This window comes from Branchiostoma floridae, chromosome 15, assembly GCF_000003815.2.
Source record: "Branchiostoma floridae strain S238N-H82 chromosome 15, Bfl_VNyyK, whole genome shotgun sequence".
NCBI lineage: Eukaryota > Metazoa > Chordata > Leptocardii > Amphioxiformes > Branchiostomatidae > Branchiostoma > Branchiostoma floridae.
In genome coordinates this window covers 15,096,575-15,120,115 of record NC_049993.1, presented here as the reverse complement: position 1 = coordinate 15,120,115, position 23,541 = coordinate 15,096,575, and the positions used below count along the sequence as shown (strand labels likewise).

Here is a 23,541-nt window from a genome sequence, read left to right as displayed (position 1 = left end):
ATGTTAGTATATGTCCAAATAATTGTTCACATAATTGTTGCCTTATGAAAGCTAGTAAAAATGTAGAAATTATCCCTGAAATTAAAGTCTAATGGAGATCAAAATAAACAAACAGACAAACAATAATGGTTAAAACAAGAAATTCAACAAAACTTGAAATATTTCAGGGAGGTTTGAGGTCTTGGCTCTCTTGTTTCAGCCTCAGTCAATTACATATCACAACGTAACTGATACATAGTATTACACTCAGTCTACTACGACAACGATCTATTTTTAATCAAGTAAGTAGCGATTTATCGTTCCGAGAATCGAGGAGGCATAGGAGACTTTGTTGTGTTTTGAAAATGGTTTATCCGAAGTTGTGGTACTGGACCCTGTCCTTGGTGCTAAAACATATTCGGATATCAAAACACTATTCGATCCCTCTTTCGATCGCTGCATTCAAAGCATGGTGAAAGAGTCTAAAAAATGATGCACGTTAATCATTTCCCTTTATGTTACAGTATCATAAGGAACAACTTAAAAGATAGAGTTTAAGGGTACTATCCCTGACCTTGAGAAAACAAGCTTCTTAGTACTGATAAAATCAAGGAACCTAAACACAAGAAAAAGATTCGTCTTCCATTGTGTAAAAAAAAGTCCAATCTAACTTTGTCATTATAGAACGGAGAGTAACATATAAAGTAGAATTTTATTATCCATATTGAATGTTGATGTTACGAATCTTGGTAACCTGCTTATAGATTTTTCACTGTTTGCGATTCCATCGGATTGAAGAGGTCAGAGGTCAACCTGCGCAGATCAGATGACTATAGAGGGTCTGCATGGGGTTCCTGACAACGCTTTACACTAAATTTGAGATGGCTGACTACGGTTTACGTTAAATTCTCGAAGGCTATCAACGCTTTACTCTTCATCCCCACTACGAATTACGTAAAATAAGATAACTTCCCTACGAATTACGGAAAATTGAAAAGGCCTGCCTACGCATTACGGAAAAGAGCATGCAGACCCTCACTATAACCACACACCACCTGGTGTTTTGGTGAATTCTTGGCAGTTATGCGGCTTTTATTTCATCAAATGGCTGTCAATAGCGCAGTATCCCCTAAAGTATCATTCCACTAAACCACCCAACGCTTTCATTCCAGAGTGACTGAGCCAGCGGGAGGACTAAAAACATGGGCGGAGCACAGTCTACCGTTCAGGAGGGGTTCCACAGCCTGATGGAGCGGAGGGAGGCGGACCATAATGCGGGGAGGCCCGCCAACCCCATCGGGAACTTCCGCGTGGGGATCTCACGGGAGATCGACCAGGATTTCACCGACTACAGCCAGTACGACTTCCCGTTTGAGAACCTGGTGCTGGAGGGAGGAGGGAATAGGGGGCTGGCGTATTTTGGAGCCTTGCAGGTACGATGTATTGTCGATTCACACCGTAAAGTCATACATTCCGATATGTTCACTATATATACCCCTTTTTCGCTAGAACAGCGCTCTCTCGGCTCTGTCTCTCTCTGTGACCTAAAATGTCATAGATAGTAGTACAGAAAAAGAGATTTTACGCTTTGTGCGTTTTGTTGTCTTTTCGGTCATGCTTACGTTTTGTATGATATACCTTGTATGAAATCAGTTACACGCTTCCGTTAAGTTTGTCGTCTAGTGGGAAAAGGGGCATGGATTAAGAACACAAAGAAGCTTGTATCCTTATATCCAATACTAATATCGCATACTATATCTACGTTACTTTTACACGTACGTTTTGTCATTGTTTTGATGAATACTTAAATTAAAAAATATACTAATGGGTATTCATTAATTTATATTTAATTTCACAGTAGCAGTAGAAATGAGCTTATTGCTATTTTTGACAATACAGCAAAGCACATATTAAAGGAGGAGGCATTACAATAACCTTAAAGTAGAACGAATGCAAATATTTGAAGACATACAGTACACACTAGGGCTGCCTGACTGATGTATAATCGATACAACGATTGGATCAGTACCTTGCTGGGGGTCTAAAATACGGCCTTGTTTATGTTCCAATACCTAATTCTGCGGCCTAAATTAAGTTGACCTTAACCATATTCAGGACCAAACATATAGAGTACATGGTCTGTATGTGTAAAAGAAATTCTTTCGCATATAAAGCGAAAAATTTCCTCTTCAGTTGAAGAGTTGAAGTTGATAATGTTGACGTATATAATAATGACATATACAACCACACTTTTTTGTTGGTAGAAAATTATAAATGATATCGACAGATATAAGAAAAATATGATGAACACAAAGCCCTCAAAACTTCAACGCTACAGAGCGCAAAATCTTTTGTGTTAAGACTGATTAGATATTACATAAATACGAATATGATAAGCTTGTATACGCTTTATGAATGCAGATTAAGATCTCTATCAAAAACATAATTATAAATTATGTATTATTATTAAAATACATATTTATGTATTATACCGTTTTTTTAACCATACATAGTAAAACATATGTACATGTTTTGTTGCATGAGATTTTAATCATCCGACTCAATTTCCCAAATGTCCAATGCAATTACTAGTTTACAATGTTGACCCAGATTTCTTAAAAGTAATAATGACGTTAGATTAATATTTATGACGCTGCATATTGTCCCGCAAGGATTTGATACATGCACCGTACGTTTTTTGGTTGTTACCTTTAGCAATAAGGTTGTGCTTTTTTGTTTTTGAATAATCAACTGGAAACGCTATAAACGTTGAAACCATTTGGTGAATATTGGATCGTTGAATTCAAGTTTCATGTGTGTGATTATATTACTATTAGAATACTACTGTAAATGCAGAAATGTTCGCGGTAGTTTTATCTTCGCGGTTTTTGCGGTGGCCTCCTCACCGCGAACTCAAAACCACCGTGAATATTTTTCCATTTTAGTATGTGACTAGAGTCTATGGTGCTAACGCGAACTTAAAACCACCGTGAATACTCCATTTTTCTGTTACCGCGAAAGTAAATCTCCGCGAACTTCTAAAGTACATGTACTTCATCGTTTTCTATACTCGAAGAACGTTGTTTAATTAGTAGAATTCAATTCGTTCTTATTCTTAATAGAATTTTCATCAAACAGTGACTTCTTTTTAAAGGTATACACATGTACATCCAAATTGTCTTACCCTTGCATTTGTGATTTGACGCAATAACAAACGCTAATCCCTGAAACAGCCCAGTATAGATACAATAATCAATACCACCGCTCAGTTATCCTATCCCCGTTTTCCGTGCCCAACGCCATCTATATTGCTTGCCCTTACTGCGGAATAATATCACGGTGTCAAGAACAACCTGATTACCAAACTGTACGGTGCCATATGCTACGGTTTAAACGGGGCTAAAACGTACATTACTTTTTATTACCCCCATAAAACTGAAGGCATGGTTCGTATTGTGTGTGTGATTTTGTTTGGAAGCGTACACGAGTCTATGATTCTATGTATCTGTGTTCTGGGTGTACTTCTATATCTATATCGTTGTGTGTACGTGTGTATCTGTGTTTTTGTGCGTATAAGCGCGTCTGTGTTTATCTGTGTCTTTTTGTGTATGCGCCTTTGTTTTTCCAGATATTTTTGGTCACTACAACTTTAGATACTCTGAATGAATTCTAACGATACTTGGTATGTGAATAGTGCTTAGGTAACCGGAGGTCAAGGCCGACTTAGGGTCAACCGGTGAGTGACCTGACCTTGCTACTGGAACTAAACTTCCTTTTTTGCATATTTTGTCCTGGATGGGTCTTGATTCCTAAGTATGAAATGCTCAGTAGTATACGATATCATGTATCGTTTATGAAGCAGTGGTGGCACTTTTCCAAGTATAGACAAATAGTCAATGTAAGGTTGTTCAGCAAATACTAGAAAGTTGATAAAAGATATTATTCTGACTATATATCTCTTCCTTAGTGATCAGACCGAATATGAACAGCAACCTTCGGGGAATAGCGCCGAATCCGACACTCCTTATCAGAGAATGTATCAACAATGGCTAAATACAGCACAATTTTATTCCGAACTGGAACTATTTCCGATGTCTAACTGTACAGTCTTGGATCCGTACCGATGGTCGAACTACGATTGATTTTTGACTCTATATATCAGTTAATGCATTCATAAGGATTTCCACTTGTCAAAGGATTGCGTAAAAACTAATTTAAACTGTGTAACGGAAACATCTAAAAGGCTAAAAATTATGCGGTCTCTCGTTTTAACCCAAGAACAGAATGATAACTATATCTGGGTAAAGCATGCCAAAAAGCGCGGCGATATTTGGGTCTTTACTATGAAAAACTTATTATAAGAGTAGAATAGTTATGATACAAGTAGAATATATGATTGTGCAAAGGCACTACATAATTTCACTGGCTTATACGATTGCTAACCGAAACGCCGTCCTTGTAGTATACGAACATGCGCATTTGCATAATTATCAATTCATCTGTATCTAAATATTGAGAGGCCAACTACATTGACACCAGACACCAAATACGATGAAAAAATAACAATCGACGCATCAAGAAAAAAATCATTATTAATATACCAAATCTAAAGACCGTTCGTAATCATTTTGTTCATCTGCGCTCTTCAAATTCAATTTATGTCAGATTATTTATTGTCTCTAGGAGACGATAATAGTTAACGGCAGTAAAATATATATATATATATTTTTTTTCGTGTAGCGCTCAAGGTTTAATCAAAGATCGTAAGACTTTAGCATTGATATTGATTTTGAAGACGTCGTCATATCAAGTGATCAGATTGGACTGTAACATTACTGCTAGCGGCCGGCCGGACATACTGTTGTATATTGCAACATTTTTCCTATGTTAACTCCAGTGTATTTCCAAACCATGTTGTATGTACTATGTATTAGTATGCATATGTGCCCAGGGGCACATGAAAAGCAGGCTGTAGCCTGGGAGTGTTTTTCCTGGTTGAATAAATAAAATGAAATGAAAGAAATGGTTTCAATGCTGAGCTATAGTATCTGACGTATACAGAAAACCCTTTCGAAGGCCCCAATGTGATGGCATCTGTTACGTTAAATAGGGACATAAAGCTTGGAAGTTAGTATCGACATAATCATCGGATTTATCTGACGTACATTGGGGTTTTTAAGGTTTCTTTATTGCCTTAATTGTCAATAAAATCGACACGTTCACTAAATTCCCATTCCAGTAATCTTAGATTAACCGATTCCTTTGAGGCATTTTAGAGCATTTAACGCTATAGATAATTTGCGTCTTGTCCGTTTTGCTTAGATGGAATAAAGGACGTTAATGTGACGGGAAGATTTAGACCTACAGAATCAATGACTCAAACGTACCACATATATTGATTTATCATAATTTCTATTTTCTAACGAAACATAAATACGGAAAACATTTGGAAAATAATTCTACAACCTTCTCTTGTCAGACAAGAAATAGTATGTAGCTTGCTAGCAGTGAACCAAAAAAAAGCTACCCTAAAAATCTCTGGTTGCAGGGTACGTTTTCACTAGGGTCTGTCATAGCCATAAACGTGTGTAGCGTTATAATGTACCATTCTTTTGTATTTGTTTGTTCCTGCTTGTAGAATACAATATCAGCAACACTACCTGAGAGTCTCTGTAATATATCTGTCACATTTCCAAATAAATAAATAACCAGAAACATCACTTGTTTTTTTAGGCCGCAGAGTTGATATGCTTGGATGAACAGTGTCCCTGGCTGCCTCGTTATATTAACGTCATAATAAATCATCACGGGTGTCTTGACAATAATGGTCGGCCCCACCTTAATAGTACGGGTCATTGAGCAATGACAGAATTGTGTCAAGCTAGTAATTTAGCTTCAGGTGGTCTGACTCACTGAATTGTGTCACTGAGAAAATGTGCTAGTGGTAACCTATAACACATACGGCTTCGTTCCGTGGCAACTCTCTTATGAGAACAGACTTTAATATAAGACACATCTACGTGTGGAGAGGACACAATGACTGATAATCTGTAGTATTTTACGTTGATTTGCAGCACTACGTAACGTCTGAAATATAAAACATGACTATTTAAAAAATAGCAACAATTTCTCTGTTTTGCTGCAATGGTTTTAGACATTTGAAATGGCGTTGTTATGGAAACATTCACGAGTGCGCAGTAATTTACGGCATACCACTGAAAAATTTGAAAAAAAAAAATGTCCTTCCGGGTAGTTTCTGAACTATCTTATTCTTCTCTTCCGAACGAGACCTTTGTATGGCTTCTTGGGGCCACCATCCCTGTGAATTCCAGGCTGCTTCGGGATCCGGCAGCGAATAATCGTCGTGATCTGATCTTGAAGAAAACCGAGAAGTACCCCTCCGGTATCCAGTAGTCCACCGGGACGAATTTTGTGGCTGAAGATGTATCACCTACGGGCAAATGATACCGTAACATAACATTAGCTAATGACTTAATCTATTGGAGATAAGTTGACTAGCTAAAAGGGGGAGATTGTAGTTTGTAAGAATTCCCTCATACCCCCCTGCCCCCAACACACACGTCTGAATAGGGTTAAACTCGACTCTTCCCATTTAACATTTTTAAATATTGCAAACCCAGATCACTCAGATAATTATTTTGATCTCGTGGGTACAATTTACACTGCGAGCGAAAATAAGATAATTATCTCCTCTCTTTCCAAATGAACTCACTAGGGATTTCACCGCAAGTGAAAGTATTGAAAGCGTTGGGGCTATAATTTTCACAATTACTTTGTACAGTTAATACTAGCCTGAGCCCACTAGTAACTTTACATAGTTCGATACGGGAACTTAATTACATCAAAACACTACCTTACGCCTACGGAAACAGACATTTAATCAAGATACATATGGCTGGGTATTCACACGTTGATATTCAATGGAAAAGGTCCAATGACTCCATTTGTATTGACAATGATTCATCTGTGACATGGAAAGATGGATTGAAAATAGATAAATTCTAAAGACGTAATGTTTCTAATTATTTGATGGAAACCGGGATCTAATAGCTTTAATTAATAATCAAGCAAGGTGGTTTTCAAATAACAGGCAAAGAAAAAACAAAAATGGGTTTTGCAATATTATTTTTGTTGTTTTCAAAAAGAGATTCTGCATTATATATAAAATGCACAGAGGACAGGTATTCCTGTACTACTTTTTTTTCTAGCAGTAAGTTTGATATGATGTTATTTTCTTGAAAAATTTCTGGAACAAAATGGCGCCTGAAAAATGGCGGAATTTTCACATTAATGGAGCTTTCACCTTCGACATGTTACCCATAATTCCAGTCGCACGTAAATGAGTAGTGGGCTCTGTGAAAGAGCATATAAATCTTCGGCACGTAAAAAAGCAATTACCTTTTTTATATAAATTCTTATAATAGGTTCTTGAAGAGGCAGGGATATGGAAGAACATCAAACGTTTCTCCGGCACGAGTGCAGGCGCCATCACCGCGACCTTCCTCGCCATCGGGATGAGCACCAACGAGGCCAGGGACTATGTGGACCAAGACATGCGGAAGGTCTTCATTGGTATGCTCCGTTTGAGTAAACTACATGTTTACAGAGCTTCGTGCATTTAAAGTTTAGTCTTTTCAATTCAGCACGCACTCTGCGAGGTCCCGAGTTCGATACCTGCCGTGCCCCGACGTATGTGCCCGTGGGAAAGTCACTTTATACAAACGTCCTCACTTCACCGAGGTGTAAAAATGGGTACCCGACTTTGGTTGGGGAGGTAAAAGAAATACCTCCTTCTGTCTGTAGTACTCTGTACACTGTATGTGCGTGGCACTGTTAATATAAGTTACTAACTTCAGTGCAGTACTATACCGTCCTCGTCTGTCCAAAAGCAAATTTAAGCAAATTAGTATGTCCGGGGTTCTGTGGAGCTTGATATAGACTTATAACTACAGCAATAAGTCGATTCTATACTGTTTCTGACAATTTCCCGCCAATTAATAGCTACCCAAACAACTGGAGATGATTTTGGAAACGGTAAGATGTTTCACATATATGTTGAAAAGCATGATTGTTTAAACCCTGTCACAGAGGAAAGGCAGTGGTTGTTACTTGAAACATCTGACCGTTACTTATGCCATATCTAGTTCCATTTCAAAAATCATTATCTGGCGTATCTTGATACCTGGATTTCTGACTTTTATCAACTTACGAATAGGAGCTCAGCATTCTTTATCACAATGAAAGATCAAACGTTCCTTCACCGATTTTGTCCTGTCACTTGTATCTATCCTTATGTCAAGAAAATGCGATCAACTCATTATGTAAAAAATGTTCTTTTGTAGACCATGGCTGTGGATATTTCAGCCTCCTGCCCAACTTGCTCTCCGGCTATGGCTGGAACAAAGCGGAGTCATTCATGATCTGGCTCGGAGGAATCCTGAAGGAAAACACCGGGAATGCTGACATCACGTTCTTGGAAGTGAGTAACAATAACATGTTCAGGATAAACCATACAAAAAACACAGAGAGAGAGAGAGAGAGAGATGTAGTCGTTTAACTCTTTCTTACAGCGCATCTGGCCTACTTTATGCTACACAAAGTTAAAATGCATTTTTGTTGCGGTATACTGTAATATGGAGATATAAGTCCATGGTAATTGTACAAATCTTTCTCAATTTCAATCTTTATGTAAACTTGTCAGATAACAGTCAAATATCCCCGAGCGACACTTTAAGGGTATAGTTATAATTCACGTACCAACCGATCTGTGAAAATCTTGACTACCCTAAGGCCCCGTTGTCCTTCTAAAACGATTTGCAAGTAAAATCCTATTCCAGCCGTTTCTAGGGTAAGCTCTGCTGGGAGTTATGTTGACACCAATCTAAATTCTGATCAAGATTTCTCCAAAGTCTGTTTTGCCCCCCAGCGACCCGTTCCCGTAATGTGCTTGAACCGAGGGGCAAGCACAGCAGCGACAGAGAAGTCTCCAGAGTTTTCTGTACACCCTATTCTCCCATGCCAGGTCGACTGTTTGTACGTTGTATATGTCAAGGAACGAAGCAATTGATAGACCTGAATCTTAAGCAAAATGCTGAATATTTGAGAGAAAAATCTCAAGAGCTTCCAAAATGTACAACTAATTCTTTTATAGAAGGTACGCTGTTTGAATATCAAGCAAAGCCGACCTGCGTTTCGACATTTTCATCGACATCAGTAAATTGGCAGAACCGCCTTTGACTAAGAGGCAACGTGATTGGCTGTTAACTTCTCCTCCAACAACAAGAAAGGAAATATCTAATTGGCTGATGACTGGCTAGTGATATAGCCGTGAGAGAGACGGATCGCACACAATCCTAGTCGTAGAAACTAGCATGCATTTACGATAAAACTTCTTAAGAACTTGTGGGTGAGGAAGGCGGAGTCTTGGCAGAAAATGTCAATAAATAGTATGTTTCTCTTGCTGTGTCTTTTAATGCCAAGAACGGGATGTACCTGAATAGTAGAAGAGCAACAAAGAGTATGGTATAGTCAAGCACGTACCCAATAAATTCTTTCGCAGACTATTTATCAAAACCCTTAAGCCAATACCTAGATAGTGTGCATTGACTTTATTATGGTTATGATACTAGTATTCTATTGATAAAGATACTCAACGCAATGGTCGTTGCTCGACACATGCAAGCCCACAGACTTGGCATAAGAAACTGACATGAAAAGTTATTTGTCTTTGTCTAATAACATTAAGAAATGGGTCGCTGAAAGCAAATCAGACTTCCAGGAAATTTATAACAACAAAAACAACCTACCGACCCTAATTTTCTTCAGGACTGAAACAGAAAACACTAGGCCTAACACGCTGCTAAGATAATAAGGTCAATCAAAGAATCCTGAATGAATTTTACGAACTGTACATTGACTTTTTTTCAGTTGTATGAGACCTTCCACACTGAGTTGGCCATTGTGGTGTTCAACCTGAACTACATGACGGAGATGTACTGTCACGTGAAGACCACACCGGACATGTCAATCAGGAAGGCTGTCCGCATGTCTATGGCCATACCGGGTAAGTCTGCTTGACACTTAAGGTGGGCTCTCACTGCTCTTGGGCCACTGGTGAGGCCCTGTGGGGTTTATTCACTGCGGCACTGTTTTGTTATTTTCGCGATATTTGATAATTCAGATATTACATAATACGTAACATTATGACTTAGAATACAACAAAATACACAAAACAAAAATTCATTTTTGATCTCTTAAATTTGTTGAGTATCTGTCGAACCCCGCAGTGCCGCAATGGTGCCCCTAGTGCAGTGAGAATCCACCTTTACACTCATAATCAAGTGCAAATGTGTCCAATAACGCTTCACAGATCATTGCTATTTCTAGTATTTTTGATTGTATGTCCCAAATATTATTGTATACGTATCCCACAATACAAAATACATTTTGTACACAATGATTTATCTCAATTAAAGATGTCAACACGTTAGAAATTCCATCAATCGAATTCATCCCTAATGCACACTCTTTTATTAGATATGTTAGCCTTATGGGACTGAAGTTTTTTACTAGTAGATGTCATACTTCGCGCATTTTAAATTTTTGTGTGCAATAATGGTGTTGCCAGTAGTAGTGTTATTATGATCATTATATAATTATAATATTTGGTTATATCATAAATCATGTAACGCCATGGTGTTTAAAACAATTTTTTTACAGGTCTATTCCAGTGTGTCAAGTTTAAGCAATTCGAGTTTGAAGACGTCTTTATTGACGGAGGATTCGGGTGCAACTATCCCATCCATTGTTTCGACGGTGAGTCAATTGATATTCTACAATTAATCATTAGCTATCTGAATTGATTTACTTTCGTCATTTAGTCTCTGAGAAACAGTGACCGATTGCGGTATGTCTCCGTGGCTCAACTGGAAGGGGCCTCACAGTTAAGTTCTAGATTTAGATTTGTTCTCGGCTCAGGCGTCTTCCCTCTTTCAGAAGGTACATAAACTTTAAGTATCCTGTTTAATTTACCCCGAATCTGAATCTAGTACTTCTTACCGTTGAAAATATACCCTGCTACTAAAAAAGCCGAAACTTGCTGCTCTATGTACCACTAGGCACTACTCGGCACTTAACAAATGAATGGACACTCTATATACAATTTTATTTATCTATATATCCAAGTACAGACATATCGCCATTAGAGCTTCGTACACAATGTTTTAAATCAACTCAAATACATGAAAGATAATATTGATATATCACAAGCCAATTTATTAAGTAATTAAGTATTATTGACTTTTTAGTAATTTTAATGTAAATTTTGACGAATATAAAAATCTCCTCCGTCCTATAGGATGGTGGCTGTGTATGGAGAGTGACAGCGCTTTCATTAACAAACTGCACGACTTAGAGGATGTCCAAACTCTCATGCAGAAATCCGAGCGTTTCGGAACCTACAACGAACGGACTTTCGGCATTCTCTTGGTGAATTAACACTTTCAATTAACACTAGTTCACCTTTATCCGCAGGGTGACCTTTATTCGTTGTCTTTAAAAACAGCACATTTAGGAGTATCAAATCTGTGGATTGCGGTTTCAAATTCGCACTATTTTCAAAATGTTCCGATTTGAAACCACCGTCCGCCGACTTCATATGCCTACATAGTTTTACGCTTTTTTTTACAAACAGCGAATATAGGTCACCCTCGGATAAAGGTGAACCAGCGTTATACTTTGCTCTGTGTTTAAATTTTTATATATCCACAATATCTATAATTGTTAGGCGTTCATTATTTTTTCCAAAAACTTTTTAAAAGCCTAAAAAATAATGTTTACAAAATATGCATCTATTTATTTATATAGATATCTGGAAGCGAGTAAAGAACCCACTATCCAGCAACAATCTCAACCATTTAAAACATATTGGATTAGAGATGAAACAAAAAGGTCATATGAAGGTCATTGAACTAGAAAAAAGTTCACGATTGCTTTCAAATATCTTCGCTACTATTTTTAGCAATGTTCATTCTTTGCAGAATACATATATCCTCTATGAAGTTGAGGCATTGTTTTTTATGTATACGTCTGTATGAGTTTCGGGAAATTTTTGGTCAGCATAACGCAAGAAGCTCTATTTGGATGCTAATTACATTACATCTGCAGCAAATGTCCCAGTTTTTGTATCTTCATGTCTGTGGTCTTAATTTGCAATAAGTTTATATTTTCTCTTTTGTTATACATATCTGTTAGTCAAAGTTCCGTCGATGAAAGTTAGACATCCAGGTAATAAGATATGTAAAAAAAAACAGTTACTCAAGCAACTGGATATGATCAACTAGTCAACGTTATGTTATGTGAGCTTTGGGATGCCATCTAACACTTTTAATGTCTGTCACAGTATTCTGATAGCGACCCGGAGTTCTTGGAGTACGAGCTCAACTCACGGTTTGACGGCAAGAGAATGCCAAGGCCAAATTCCAAACTCGCAAAGTAAGTGGCGGAGTAGTTAAAATGCTGTATAGTTATCACCCTATACATCGTATCTGTCACATTAATCGTATTCCCCACCTTTGTAATCTACATTTCCACTGTACCTATCGTATGCTATATACATATATATTTAGTATCTATCTATATCTATATCTATCTATCTTTCAATATAGAATACTTGGCGATTGTCAGCAAAGTATTACAATATTTGTTAGATCCCAACAAAACATTATCCTCAATAATATTTACTCTACACAAGAGCTTTTTTTATCCAGTACATTCTAGAAAAATGTATGTATAGTTTTCAATTCTATTGCAAAGTTCACATATTGGGACAAAATTCTTTTATTATTTACCATAACATCCTTTTATTATTTACCTTAACATGTATTATCATATAACCAGATGAAGTTGGCCAATCAGAGGCCCCCACTTCCCATGGGTTATTGAGCCGTAACGTCAAAATGTGCGGTTATTAGAATAACCGCACCCTTTTTCGTCAATTTCGCGGTTATCGCACCTGACCAGGGATTATCTCACCATATACACCTCGGAGAGGGGCATTAACCCTTTATTATTGCATCTGTTTGTGTATCAGGAAGTACACGGACTCTGAGCGTAAGAAAGAGGAGTCGGCGCGGGTGAAACGTGAGGTTCTCCAGGCGGCAGACAAGTTCCTGACGGCCCTGCGAGAGAGCAACCTGGACAAGAACGACACCATCGACAAGACGGAGCTGGAACGGGCCTTCAGGAAGGTAACACATAATTCCGAACAGAACTACGAATCAGCTGCCACAAATTGCACAGAAAAACCTGAAGACATAACCACACTCCACTGGAACAACGAATATGTCACTATTGTAATCAAGAAATAATACAACATTATATTTGTTTGGAAAATCATGCCCAAGCGCTAATTGCGTGAACTTTCTTAATGAAAATCAAGTGAATACTTAGAACCGGTGTCTAAACAACACATATATACGCACACATTCACACATACACACACACACACACATACACACGCACATACGCACACAAACAAACATACACATACATACACACAAACGCACACACACAACACACTCATACATTCACACATACATTCACACACATACATACACAGACACATACATACACGCACACATTTACTGACTCATTGTCATTCACACACACGCTCTTGTCTTCACATAGTCCTCATAATATTGAAAATAGTACCCATTTAACCGTTTCTTTTACATTCTTTTACCATAGACCATATCCGAAAGACGTCGTTATGTTAGACATTAATGGTGATATATTCCAACCTTGTTATTACCATACAGAGGCACCTGTTCACCCCTGAAGATGCGAGACTCCTGTTCGGAGAAGGTGTCAATATCGATGACGTGTTCTACATGTTAGACGTGGATGGGGACGGCCAGGTAGGGTTATCTGTCAATCTATACTGACACCCTGATCATCCTGTGTTTGAGGAGGGCCACATCTTGAGCATATAAAAGAACCCACCAAACTGGTCGAAAAATAGTAGTGGTTACTACTAGTATTCCCAGTGTGAGTGGATCAAACCATTTCGGCTGAATGGGGTAGGGAATTCTCCCGTCCAGCTTTCTCCTTCACCTATTTTGTCAGTTAGAAGCCTCAGCTTGATGTTTAGTGAGAAGAAATGATGCTTCATTATCGTCATTTCTGTGTGCCCAAAAGTGGCCTTGCACTGTGCACACTTAAAGACAAAAAGGAAAAAAAATGAATAATACAAGTTACATAAAACCCGTACAATTGGTACATATGGCTTGCTATCCTTTCGATAATACTCTTTTACTTGATGTTATAGAAAACACAAATTTTCATTTTGATAAATCATCCATGCCAGCGTCCTGGTCAATGATGATTGTATTATGGCGTGTGAAATGTAGTTAGGTCGTAGTGTGATGAATTGCTATTGAACTTAGTGCCCAAACGACATGTCATATCTATACACCAATTTATATCTAGAGCCAATTGTATCTAGTGTAACGTAGTGGATCTTAGGATAGCAAGTTGCAGAAAACAGCAAGTCATTTTAAATTTCGGACTTGAGTATCTCAAAACTTTAAGGCTCTTATTAGTTTACTGTGTTTTCAGCGCAATCGAGACTAAAGCTCCTATTTTTACAATCAGGATCTCTCCACGACTTTCTATGCTCCCGGGCATATGTCGGCATTAGGTGGGGTAAAGCAAAGGACTCATTCTATTCTCGGTATAGTTCGCTCCAAACCGACGTCAGCTATACATGTATAACTAGATGAAGTGAGGAAAGTAGTGTAAAGTAATTTTTCCAAGGGCACAAGATCGGTAGCATAATATGATTCGAACCGCGATTCGAACCCAGGGTTCCTGGGTTCTAGGCCACACACACATCAGTTACTCCCCCAACGCATAAACCAGAGCTGTTATATACACGCGCTTGACTAATGGCTTAAAATTATCCATTTAAATTTTGCTCTATCTTCCTAGATCACGTACAGAGAGTTGGTGAACTACTTAGAGACGAAAGGTGTTCATCTCTTCTCTAAGTACCTGGGGTATCAGCGGCGCAACATCGAGAACGTCGGGGACTTCCTCTTCCAGCTTCAAGCAGCTCAGATGATGATCTCAAAACGTCTTTACGTTGAGGTAAGATTAGTCTAACTTGAAAGTTCATCTGTGTTGGTAGAAGTCATCATTGGACTAGTTGAACCGTAATATCCAACAACTAAAATTGGACTCACCCAAATTTTCAACTGAACAGCACCAGTCTTTGTCAAGGATTGAACAATCCACTGCTGCCGTGACGTCACGTTATGCAGATAGAAGACGTGACACATTAAGCAGTGGATCATACGTTGCACCCGTCTCTGTTCAGGGATGGTTGTAGATCTCTGATGTAGATGGCTGTACATGTGTTGTGTTGTGGAGACGTGTTGGAAATTACCACTTTTAGTTGATAATGATTTGTTCCTTTTTTTCGGAAGTGTCAATGAACTATATATGCATAATGAACACTTACATGCAAAGAGTCAGTATCATATACTGACATATATTAAAATACTTTGCGGACTTAAAACAATACTGCCGTATGGACAAAATATCATTAATACCATACCGCATATCATGCCATGCGTTCAAATTTAATATAGACTGTTGTACGATTTTGATGCCGTATGGTTTTCAGGCAAACTACAATAAAACGACACGATGATAGATATAGCCTTTTCCTTCAGTTTGCAATCGCGTGACTGTCATGCAACAGCTGTGACAAGAACTTTTTTAGGGAACTTAAGTACCTATTGGAACGTAGATCATGCACAATCATCATACTAAATCTTACAACAGATAAAAGCAAAATTTTCATGTATTGCTGTCTACCAACTATCCTTGTCTACAGAAAAGAGACGCCGATAGAACCATCGGGGTAGACACAGACTACGTGGACACGGCGGACTTTGATCTGGAAGCTGAGGACAAACTGTTTTTGATCGAGGTAAGAGAAGTTAAACATTAGGCCACAATGTAATATTTATAGATGGCATCCTATGCAGGATACAAAAATAATGAGATGCGTAAGAAAAACAAGATGGCTAAATCATCAAAATAGACACCATAAACGTCGTAACAAGATTTGAAGTGACAAAACGTGGCATCACAACTAACAATTACAAGGCATTCATTCCTGTATTAAAGAAGTGAATTAGTGGAGTAAAAGTGATACTAGTGTGGTAGACTGGTATCATTTGCCAAGTGTGGCCTTATGTAACATATGGGGCAAATCTCTAAAGATCCTACAATTTAGCACAGCGTAGTACATTAAGAAATGCACATCTAAAATTACATTGATGTCTGGATTTATATCAAATTTTGATAGTAAATTGAAACAAAACCGATTCCGTCTTGGATGTAAATTATGTTTTGAAAGACAAACGGACAATCAGCATCGGAATCTATGAGGAGAATGTGATAAGGGAATGGCCTGTAATCTTTCTTTGTAGAAAATCTTTCAAGGATTAATCTATCTTCGGCCATTATTCAGTGTACATATTGTATTACGCTTTGCGGTTCCATGAAATGCTCGCACTCCTTTTCGTGCAATGACATTGGTGTTGGTCGTCGTAAGATTTTTAAGTCATGATATAATTCTCAAGCAGGCTTTGACAGAACCAACTAATTACAAGGATCAAAGACAGTCTCTTTCCATACAAGATAACCAAATGTTTACGACACAAGTACAGCTATGTCCCAAATATACCTCCACGCTATTACAGTGCTTACATCACATTTTAACACCGGGGCCCGGGCAGGGTTTTTGCGAAAACGAACATAAAAGGTAGAAGATACACATGCTGAAGATTTTTTAAAAGTTCTGTGTCTTTAATATTTTATTTTTCATTCCCGAAAGCTACTCGGTCGAGTCCCGGTTTGGAATCATGAACGTAGAATGACACTAGAATTGAAAGATATTAATCTTTCACATTTTCATCTTTGCGACGCTCTTACAGTTCTTAATCTTTCTTCACTGCCATCCCTATACATCTTGTCTTGTTCTTCTTTTTCTTCTTCCCTAACAGCAAGGGAAGAGAGGCTGCCGGGCCTTCCTGAAAAACTTCGTAAAAAAATTCAAACTTCGGCCGCGTGGAGAACAACAACGTACTCCTAGGAAACCTCAGCGACGACCTGGTCCCGAACTTCCTTCTACCTCCTCAAGAAACCTTCCTAACGTCTTAGACTCTGATTCTACTGATGCACAGTCTTCTAACTCTGCGAGATATGGTTACATTGATGACTCCAAGGGGGCGGTTCCTAAGAGAACGCATTTTGCGGCGAGTCAGAGAGAGTCCATCGAACAAACTGAAGATTTCACCGACTGATCAAACACCTAGTTGATGACTTGACTTTTCTGCCGAGACTTCCTCTCGCTTGTAAAAAAAAAGGCAGCTGAACTTACCTCTCTACGTTTCTAGCATCATCCTTTTTTATTACTGAATATAAACTACTCGTCACCAATGTGCAATATATAAATATGAGTCCAGTCGGCTATTATACCTAAAAAACAAATCTACGAAAACAAGCGGCAAATTACTTAATATTACCTAATTAATATTATATATATATAAATGTATGTTCAATACGACTATACGTAATCAATGTGTATTGCCAAATACTAGTGTTATAAAGGTTGCTTTTACCACTGAATCCTCAATGCAATAAATATATGCAAGGATGACATGGTTACGTGTAAAATGGCTACCTGACTCTGGTTGGGGAGATTAAATGCGGTGGAAGGAGAGGGATGGGCACCAACTTTCAATACCGTACCATACTTTAGCTATAGCCTAAAAACAGTTGATAGTAACCCACTTAATCTTTCAATTTATTTTGTAATTACGTCGATGAAGGTTAGACATCGGCACGCCAAAAAGAAGTTACTCATTACAACTGGGTATGAGTTTGGAAGCATTTAGACGTATAAGGTCGTCAGTGGTACTGTGTAGATATATAAAGAGCAGGTATCATATTTTTAAAAAAGTATTTTGTAGTTTGCAGTTGACCCCACGAAATAAAGAACAGCCTCTCCGCCCATATTGTCGACAGCCCCTCACTGGACACATTCAAGAAGTTCGGGTTGAGCCTCCTCCGTCTGCGTGATATTCCTACCAGGAAGTTTGCAGATTATGAACTAGAACTAGAATCACAGCCCTTTTTGTTGCCTGTTTTCTTTATGATATTTGTTTTGGGTGATCCACATTTGCAGCAAGGGAGGCGAGGTGCCAGGGCGTTCCTGAGGGAGTTTGTACGGAACAACAACATGCGTCCCCGGGACTCTCAGCGTAGGTCCTTCCTCAGGCAGACCTACTCCAGACAGAACTCTGCAGCCGGTGGAAAGCCTTCCTCCCGACCAGGGTCCAGGCGTGGAAGCTTCGACTTTGGCAACTAATAATTAAGTTTTGTCCTGGCCTTGTTGTCACTTGAAAGTTCATTCTGCCCTTAACCCTATTCAGACCGGGCTTTTTTGGTCATCCCTGGACCGGGGGGGGGGGGGCTTTTGAGGCCCTCCACTTCTAAGTCCTATAACTCTAAAACAACGTGCCGTAGGGCCACCAAATTTTCAGGACATAATTTCGACATAATATCTGACAAGTATGTGACGTTTGACGTTACGTTGACGTAAGATGACGTAATTATGACGTCATCAATTTGACTACATTGGCCAAACCCATGAAAAATGGGTATTCTCAGAAATCTTCAAGTTATGCTACAAAAATGTAACAACAAGTGCAGATAACAGAATAATAATGTTTATTACGACTTGCGTTGCCAATAGCAACATCAATGACGTCAAAATGACGTCATAAAATGACGTCATGCACATCTAAGATACGAGTTGGGCTCCGCCATATTATATCCACCACCTTGAATTTTGAAAAATACTTTTTTTGCATCAAATAATCACAAAGGGCAATGGAAATAGACTAAATTCATTTATTTAGATGGTTTTTGATGAAAAAATACCAGGTAGTTACAAATTTCAAGGGATAATTAGCTTGTTATTATTGATCTGGCCATTCGGTCCGCCATCTTGGATTTGGGGCTGATGACGTCATCAAATTAGCATAATTTATGCATATATAATTATGAAAGATATGCTGAATAATGTAAGATTTTATTTATGTAACAAAATCGCAGTAATATAGAAAATAAATGTGAAAAATACATAGTTAGAACCAAAAATAGTGATTTTTGGCAAAACTGCCTGTCAACAAACGGTTGCCATGGCAACAAGAAAAAATGGAAAATTTGTCAAACTTCGTAAAATTGTTGCCAACAATATTTTAGGAAAACTCACCAAATTTGGTGGTTCTAGCGTAAGCCGTTCTGGCGTTATAGGACATCGAAGTTAGCGCGGGCCTCAAAAGCCCCCCCCCCCCGGTCTGAATAGGGTTAAAGGTATTTACACCAATTTAGGCAGTAAGTCCATCTTCAATCCTCCTTGAGTAAGTCCATTTTCAGACCATCGGACTTACTGTGGGTGAAAAGAGGACTGGTCCATGCTAAGTAATTCAGAAGTCCAAGGTTCGCAATGTTTAAGAGTTTGTAGAACACCTTTTTATCAATATCCCATCACCAATGTTTATAAGCTATTATAAAGTAAGCGTGCACTTTGACACAATGTACTTTAACTTATTTTGCATTGCGGCAGAATTTACTACGCACATACATACATAAATGAAACGCTGCTTTCAATGTTTGTGAGGTGTTGAAGAGTCAGATTTTAACTTAGGTCTACCAGTTACGATCTTTCTCTTCGCCAAGAAGAGTATGAGATTGCTTGACTTGGGTCTGTATGTAGGTCAACAGCATATAACTCGAGAAATTGTGGATGGAACTTTGTGATTTTTGGTAGGTGTGTAGCAGTTGTCAAAAGGAATGCCAAGTTTGAAAACGGTTTACCTGGCGTTTTCCTACGGTACTGCAGCGAGCTTGGTATGTTTTTTGCGGTTTGTTTTTGGCAGCATAAGTCAAAATCTAGCTGGGCGATTTTCACGAAACTTGGTAGGTGTGTAGCGGTTTTAGAGAGGAAGGTCAAGTGCGAAAATGGTTTACCTGGCTCTTACCTAAGGTGCTGTAGCGGGATTTGTATGTAAGTGCGTTTGTCTGTATGCAAGATAACTCGAGAACCCTTGAATGGATCCTGATTATATTTGTTAGGTGGATTGGGGTTAGGAAAACAAAGGTCAAGTTCGATAATGGGCACCCTAGTAGCTGCCTAAGGTACTGCAGCAAAACTTTTAATTTTGGCACTTCGTGTTCTGGACATGCTGTGGTCATGATTTTTGAGTGGTAGATAGCCCTTGGAACAGAGAGTAAGTGCTGTGAGTTTGGACCCCCTAGCGGCTTTTTGGGAACTGCAGGCACCGATTTCCGTTCAAACTTTGGACGAGGATAACTTGAGAACGTGTAAACAGATCATAAGGATTTTCGGTATGTAGATAGAATGAGTGATGACTTATACAATGTAATACTAATTATGCAAATCAGTAGCTAATTTGCATAATTAATGAGGAAAGTTCATAAATCCATGCCAACAGCATATAACTCAAGAAGCTGTGTATGGATTTTCATGATATTTAGTATTTAAGTAGCGGCTGCGGAAAGGAAGGTTGTGTTCGAAAATAGTTGACGTAGAATTTTTCGTTAGGACGGTAGCGGGCCGAGTGTGTGCGTCCTTTTGTTTGTGGAATGCATAACTCGAGAAGCCTTGAAAAAATCCTGATGATATTTGGTAGGTGGGTAGGGGTCAGGAAAACGAAGATAAATTATGATAGTGGGCCCCCTAGCGGCTTCCTAAGGTACTGCAGCAAAACTTATTAACAGAAATAAACTGTGCTCTATATATCTCATTTTGACCTATATCTATGGACACAGCTGTTATACAGATGGTTTGCTGGAGGACGCCCTTACACTGGGGACAAAGTCTAAATTGACAAGCATGAAATTCTGATTGACCAGGGATGCTACCAGGTCATCTGTCAGGTCACAGTCTGGTTTTGGTAATGTTTGTGTGTTTGTGAGGAACACAGTTCATGCAGTCATTTGCTATTTAGTAATACATGAATAAGACCTTAAAGTCTTAAATAAAGGCATGATTATTTGGCGAAGAGATGGGTTCGTTGAACTCTAGTTTAAATATATATCTGGAACAAGTAGCTCAACTTTTCATCAATCACAAAAATAATTCATCAAAAATTCATAAATCAAATATTATATATTTCTCAGTCCCCCTTTCACTTTGGGGAGGGTAAGCAAGGTCTAAAATGTTTGACATTCAACTTCTTATTAATTGAAAGTATTAACTTGACTAAGTTGTGTTTTTCCTATGTTCAATTTTCTCTGTTTGAACTCTATTTATAGAATTGTGTGCATCTTAAAATAGTTCTATTGTCTAGTAGTCGTTTATAAATGTTGTGTAATAATACGTTGTATTTGCTGATGGGCCAACAAAGTTGCATTTTGTGTGTGTGTGTGTAATTTTGATTAAATGTTGGAGATGAAATAAATATCCATCATTTGCAAGTTTCTTCTTACTACATGAACCTGTTATTCAAATAGATATTAATGCTATTAGGAAGTTGAATTTTAAATTATGAATACATATTAAGCAATGAAACTTCCTGAAGTGATGTCAAAGATACCAGTGTCCAATCGTGGTTTATTGGGTGAGATATTTTTTTATGACAATATTCTGTCTCAAATCTCAATATAATAGCATTGGCACAGTATCTAAATGCTAAGTGTGCTCACTTCATATCTGGGAGGTCTCTGGCTTTGATAATTAGGTTTGGTTGGGGCATACAAAAAAAAAAATACACCTCACATGATGATTTCTCTGCTTAGCACTTGACACGCTTCCGGAATAACATGCGAGCATATGAACGGAGCAATACAGGTTTCCTGGCTCCCTCGCAAAGCTCAGTCATACAGTATAGACACATACTGGGACACTTTTCAATTGTGATTCCAATGTATGACTGAAGGATACACATGTGGAACCCCATGGCAAAAACACAATGCCCATAACCAATTGCTCCACCCACAGTAAAACAAGGACCTGCCAGCCTGCTGTCTACTATGCTCTCTTCCTAGAAGTGATTGATTACCATGAAACTCATGAGAAACACATTTGAATCGTATTAGAGTCTCTAATTGGCAATAAGGAAACCTTTCGGATATGTACCCTCTAAAACAAACATAAAGAACCCTCTGATTAGGTAAACATGGGAAGATATATGCACACAGTGAATACATGTATCTCCTCTTCTACGTCACTGGTTGGATTCTGGGAACTACGTTGTTGCGGTCAACCAAAACTTTGAGTAAGACCCAACTTTGTAGTCAAGTAAAATTTTGTTTTTCACAATGTCATTTACAAAGCAAAGCACAGATGAATTTTCATGCTAAGATGTTTTCCATTATGATAATTGTCATATCAGCTTTTTCCATTGGTGTTGAATATGTTCTGAGCGGCATATTGATACAACTCCTGGTTGATGTGCTTCAACCTCTTCACTTCAAACTCCAGATCCTGTTTACTCCCATGATCACCCTTCTCCTGAATATCCTTCTGAAGAACAAAAGAAGAAATAAAAGTGGCAATCTGATGACAAAAGTATCAAATAAAATGTATGTCTATCTCTAAACAGTTTAACATCTATTATCATAATACCGGTACGTTTACGACGATTTCTCTAGCCATACTGATTTGACAAATTGTCAACGCATCATTTTCTCCAGTTACATGTTGCTGTTATAGGTTACCCTTGCCGCTTCTTCTGTGTAACTTTTCTGCCACTCTTGTCCTGCTAAAAGCGTAATATTGTAATTGTAACACGCCGCGGAATTACACGGCGAACGGGCGCGTGGTTGGGAGGGGGTACAAAATACCGGTAGGAAGAAACACGGCACAATTAACTGCCGCTATGTACATTTATACATCCTCTGATGTTCCTTCCTTTTCTGTCAGTAAATGCATAAAACATAAACCTGCATGAGCATACAAAATGTCATGAGAAAACGGACGTATACTGTCAAGAATTTTCATTTAACTTCTGTCCGTCACAACCGCTATGACGTAACACTTCACTGCTAGCGTAGATATAAAAATGGCGGGAAAATGGCTGCGTACGTTCAATTTTGCCCATTCAGTCGTAGATCCGGGCTATTATGCAACGGTTCTTCACACTTTTACATGAGTTGTAGGTCACCAACAGAAATTCAAGATTGTTGTTGAATCATGTTCGTCTTGTGCCGTGAGCATGTGTAATTATGATCTATATAAATTTGGCAATGAATGTGACAGTGTGTTCGTCCCACGACGAGCTGCCTACCCCGAAATTTACAAAAAAAGTATACTGAAAACTTTTGGCCTTGTTGTCTTCGAATGCATTGTTATCGATGCTTTGTAAATGGTGTATTGGACACCTAGATGTCTAAAGTGTGCACAGCTCAGAAATAACTATTGTTGCATGTGTAGATCTC

At 38.4% G+C, this 23,541-nt stretch overlaps 2 protein-coding genes across 2 annotated transcripts in view; one reads left to right on the top strand and one right to left on the bottom strand.

The window, feature by feature from the left end:
- The first annotated feature begins 1,056 nt into the window (after positions 1 to 1,056).
- On the top strand, positions 1,057 to 18,021 carry LOC118431523. Its single transcript, XM_035842764.1, has 12 exons — positions 1,057 to 1,412; positions 7,425 to 7,572; positions 8,301 to 8,479; positions 9,928 to 10,063; positions 10,720 to 10,815; positions 11,357 to 11,487; positions 12,401 to 12,492; positions 13,091 to 13,247; positions 13,818 to 13,916; positions 14,989 to 15,147; positions 15,899 to 15,994; positions 17,076 to 18,021. The coding sequence occupies exons 1-12, from the start codon at positions 1,182 to 1,184 to the stop codon at positions 17,373 to 17,375; spliced, it is 1,824 nt and encodes a 607-aa protein (XP_035698657.1). The 5' UTR covers positions 1,057 to 1,181; the 3' UTR covers positions 17,376 to 18,021.
- A 3,674-nt stretch (positions 18,022 to 21,695) lies between these two features.
- The window catches only part of LOC118431710 (WD repeat-containing protein 18-like), an 8,746-nt gene continuing 6,900 nt past the window's right edge, over positions 21,696 to 23,541 (bottom strand). Inside the window, exon 10 of the mRNA XM_035842974.1 lies at positions 21,696 to 22,627. Within this exon, the coding sequence (XP_035698867.1) occupies positions 22,493 to 22,627 (135 nt within the window). The 3' untranslated portion in view covers positions 21,696 to 22,492. The remainder of the gene's footprint in view (positions 22,628 to 23,541) is intronic.

Coding starts and splice junctions, on each gene's coding strand:
- LOC118431523 (XM_035842764.1), top strand. CDS start 1,182: ATGGGCGGAGCACAGTCTACCGTTCAGGAGGGGTTCCACAGCCTGATG. Junction 10,064..10,719: donor CATGTCTATGGCCATACCGG/GTAAGTCTGCTT, acceptor ATTTTTTTACAG/GTCTATTCCAGTGTGTCAAG. Junction 15,995..17,075: donor ACAAACTGTTTTTGATCGAG/GTAAGAGAAGTT, acceptor CTTCCCTAACAG/CAAGGGAAGAGAGGCTGCCG.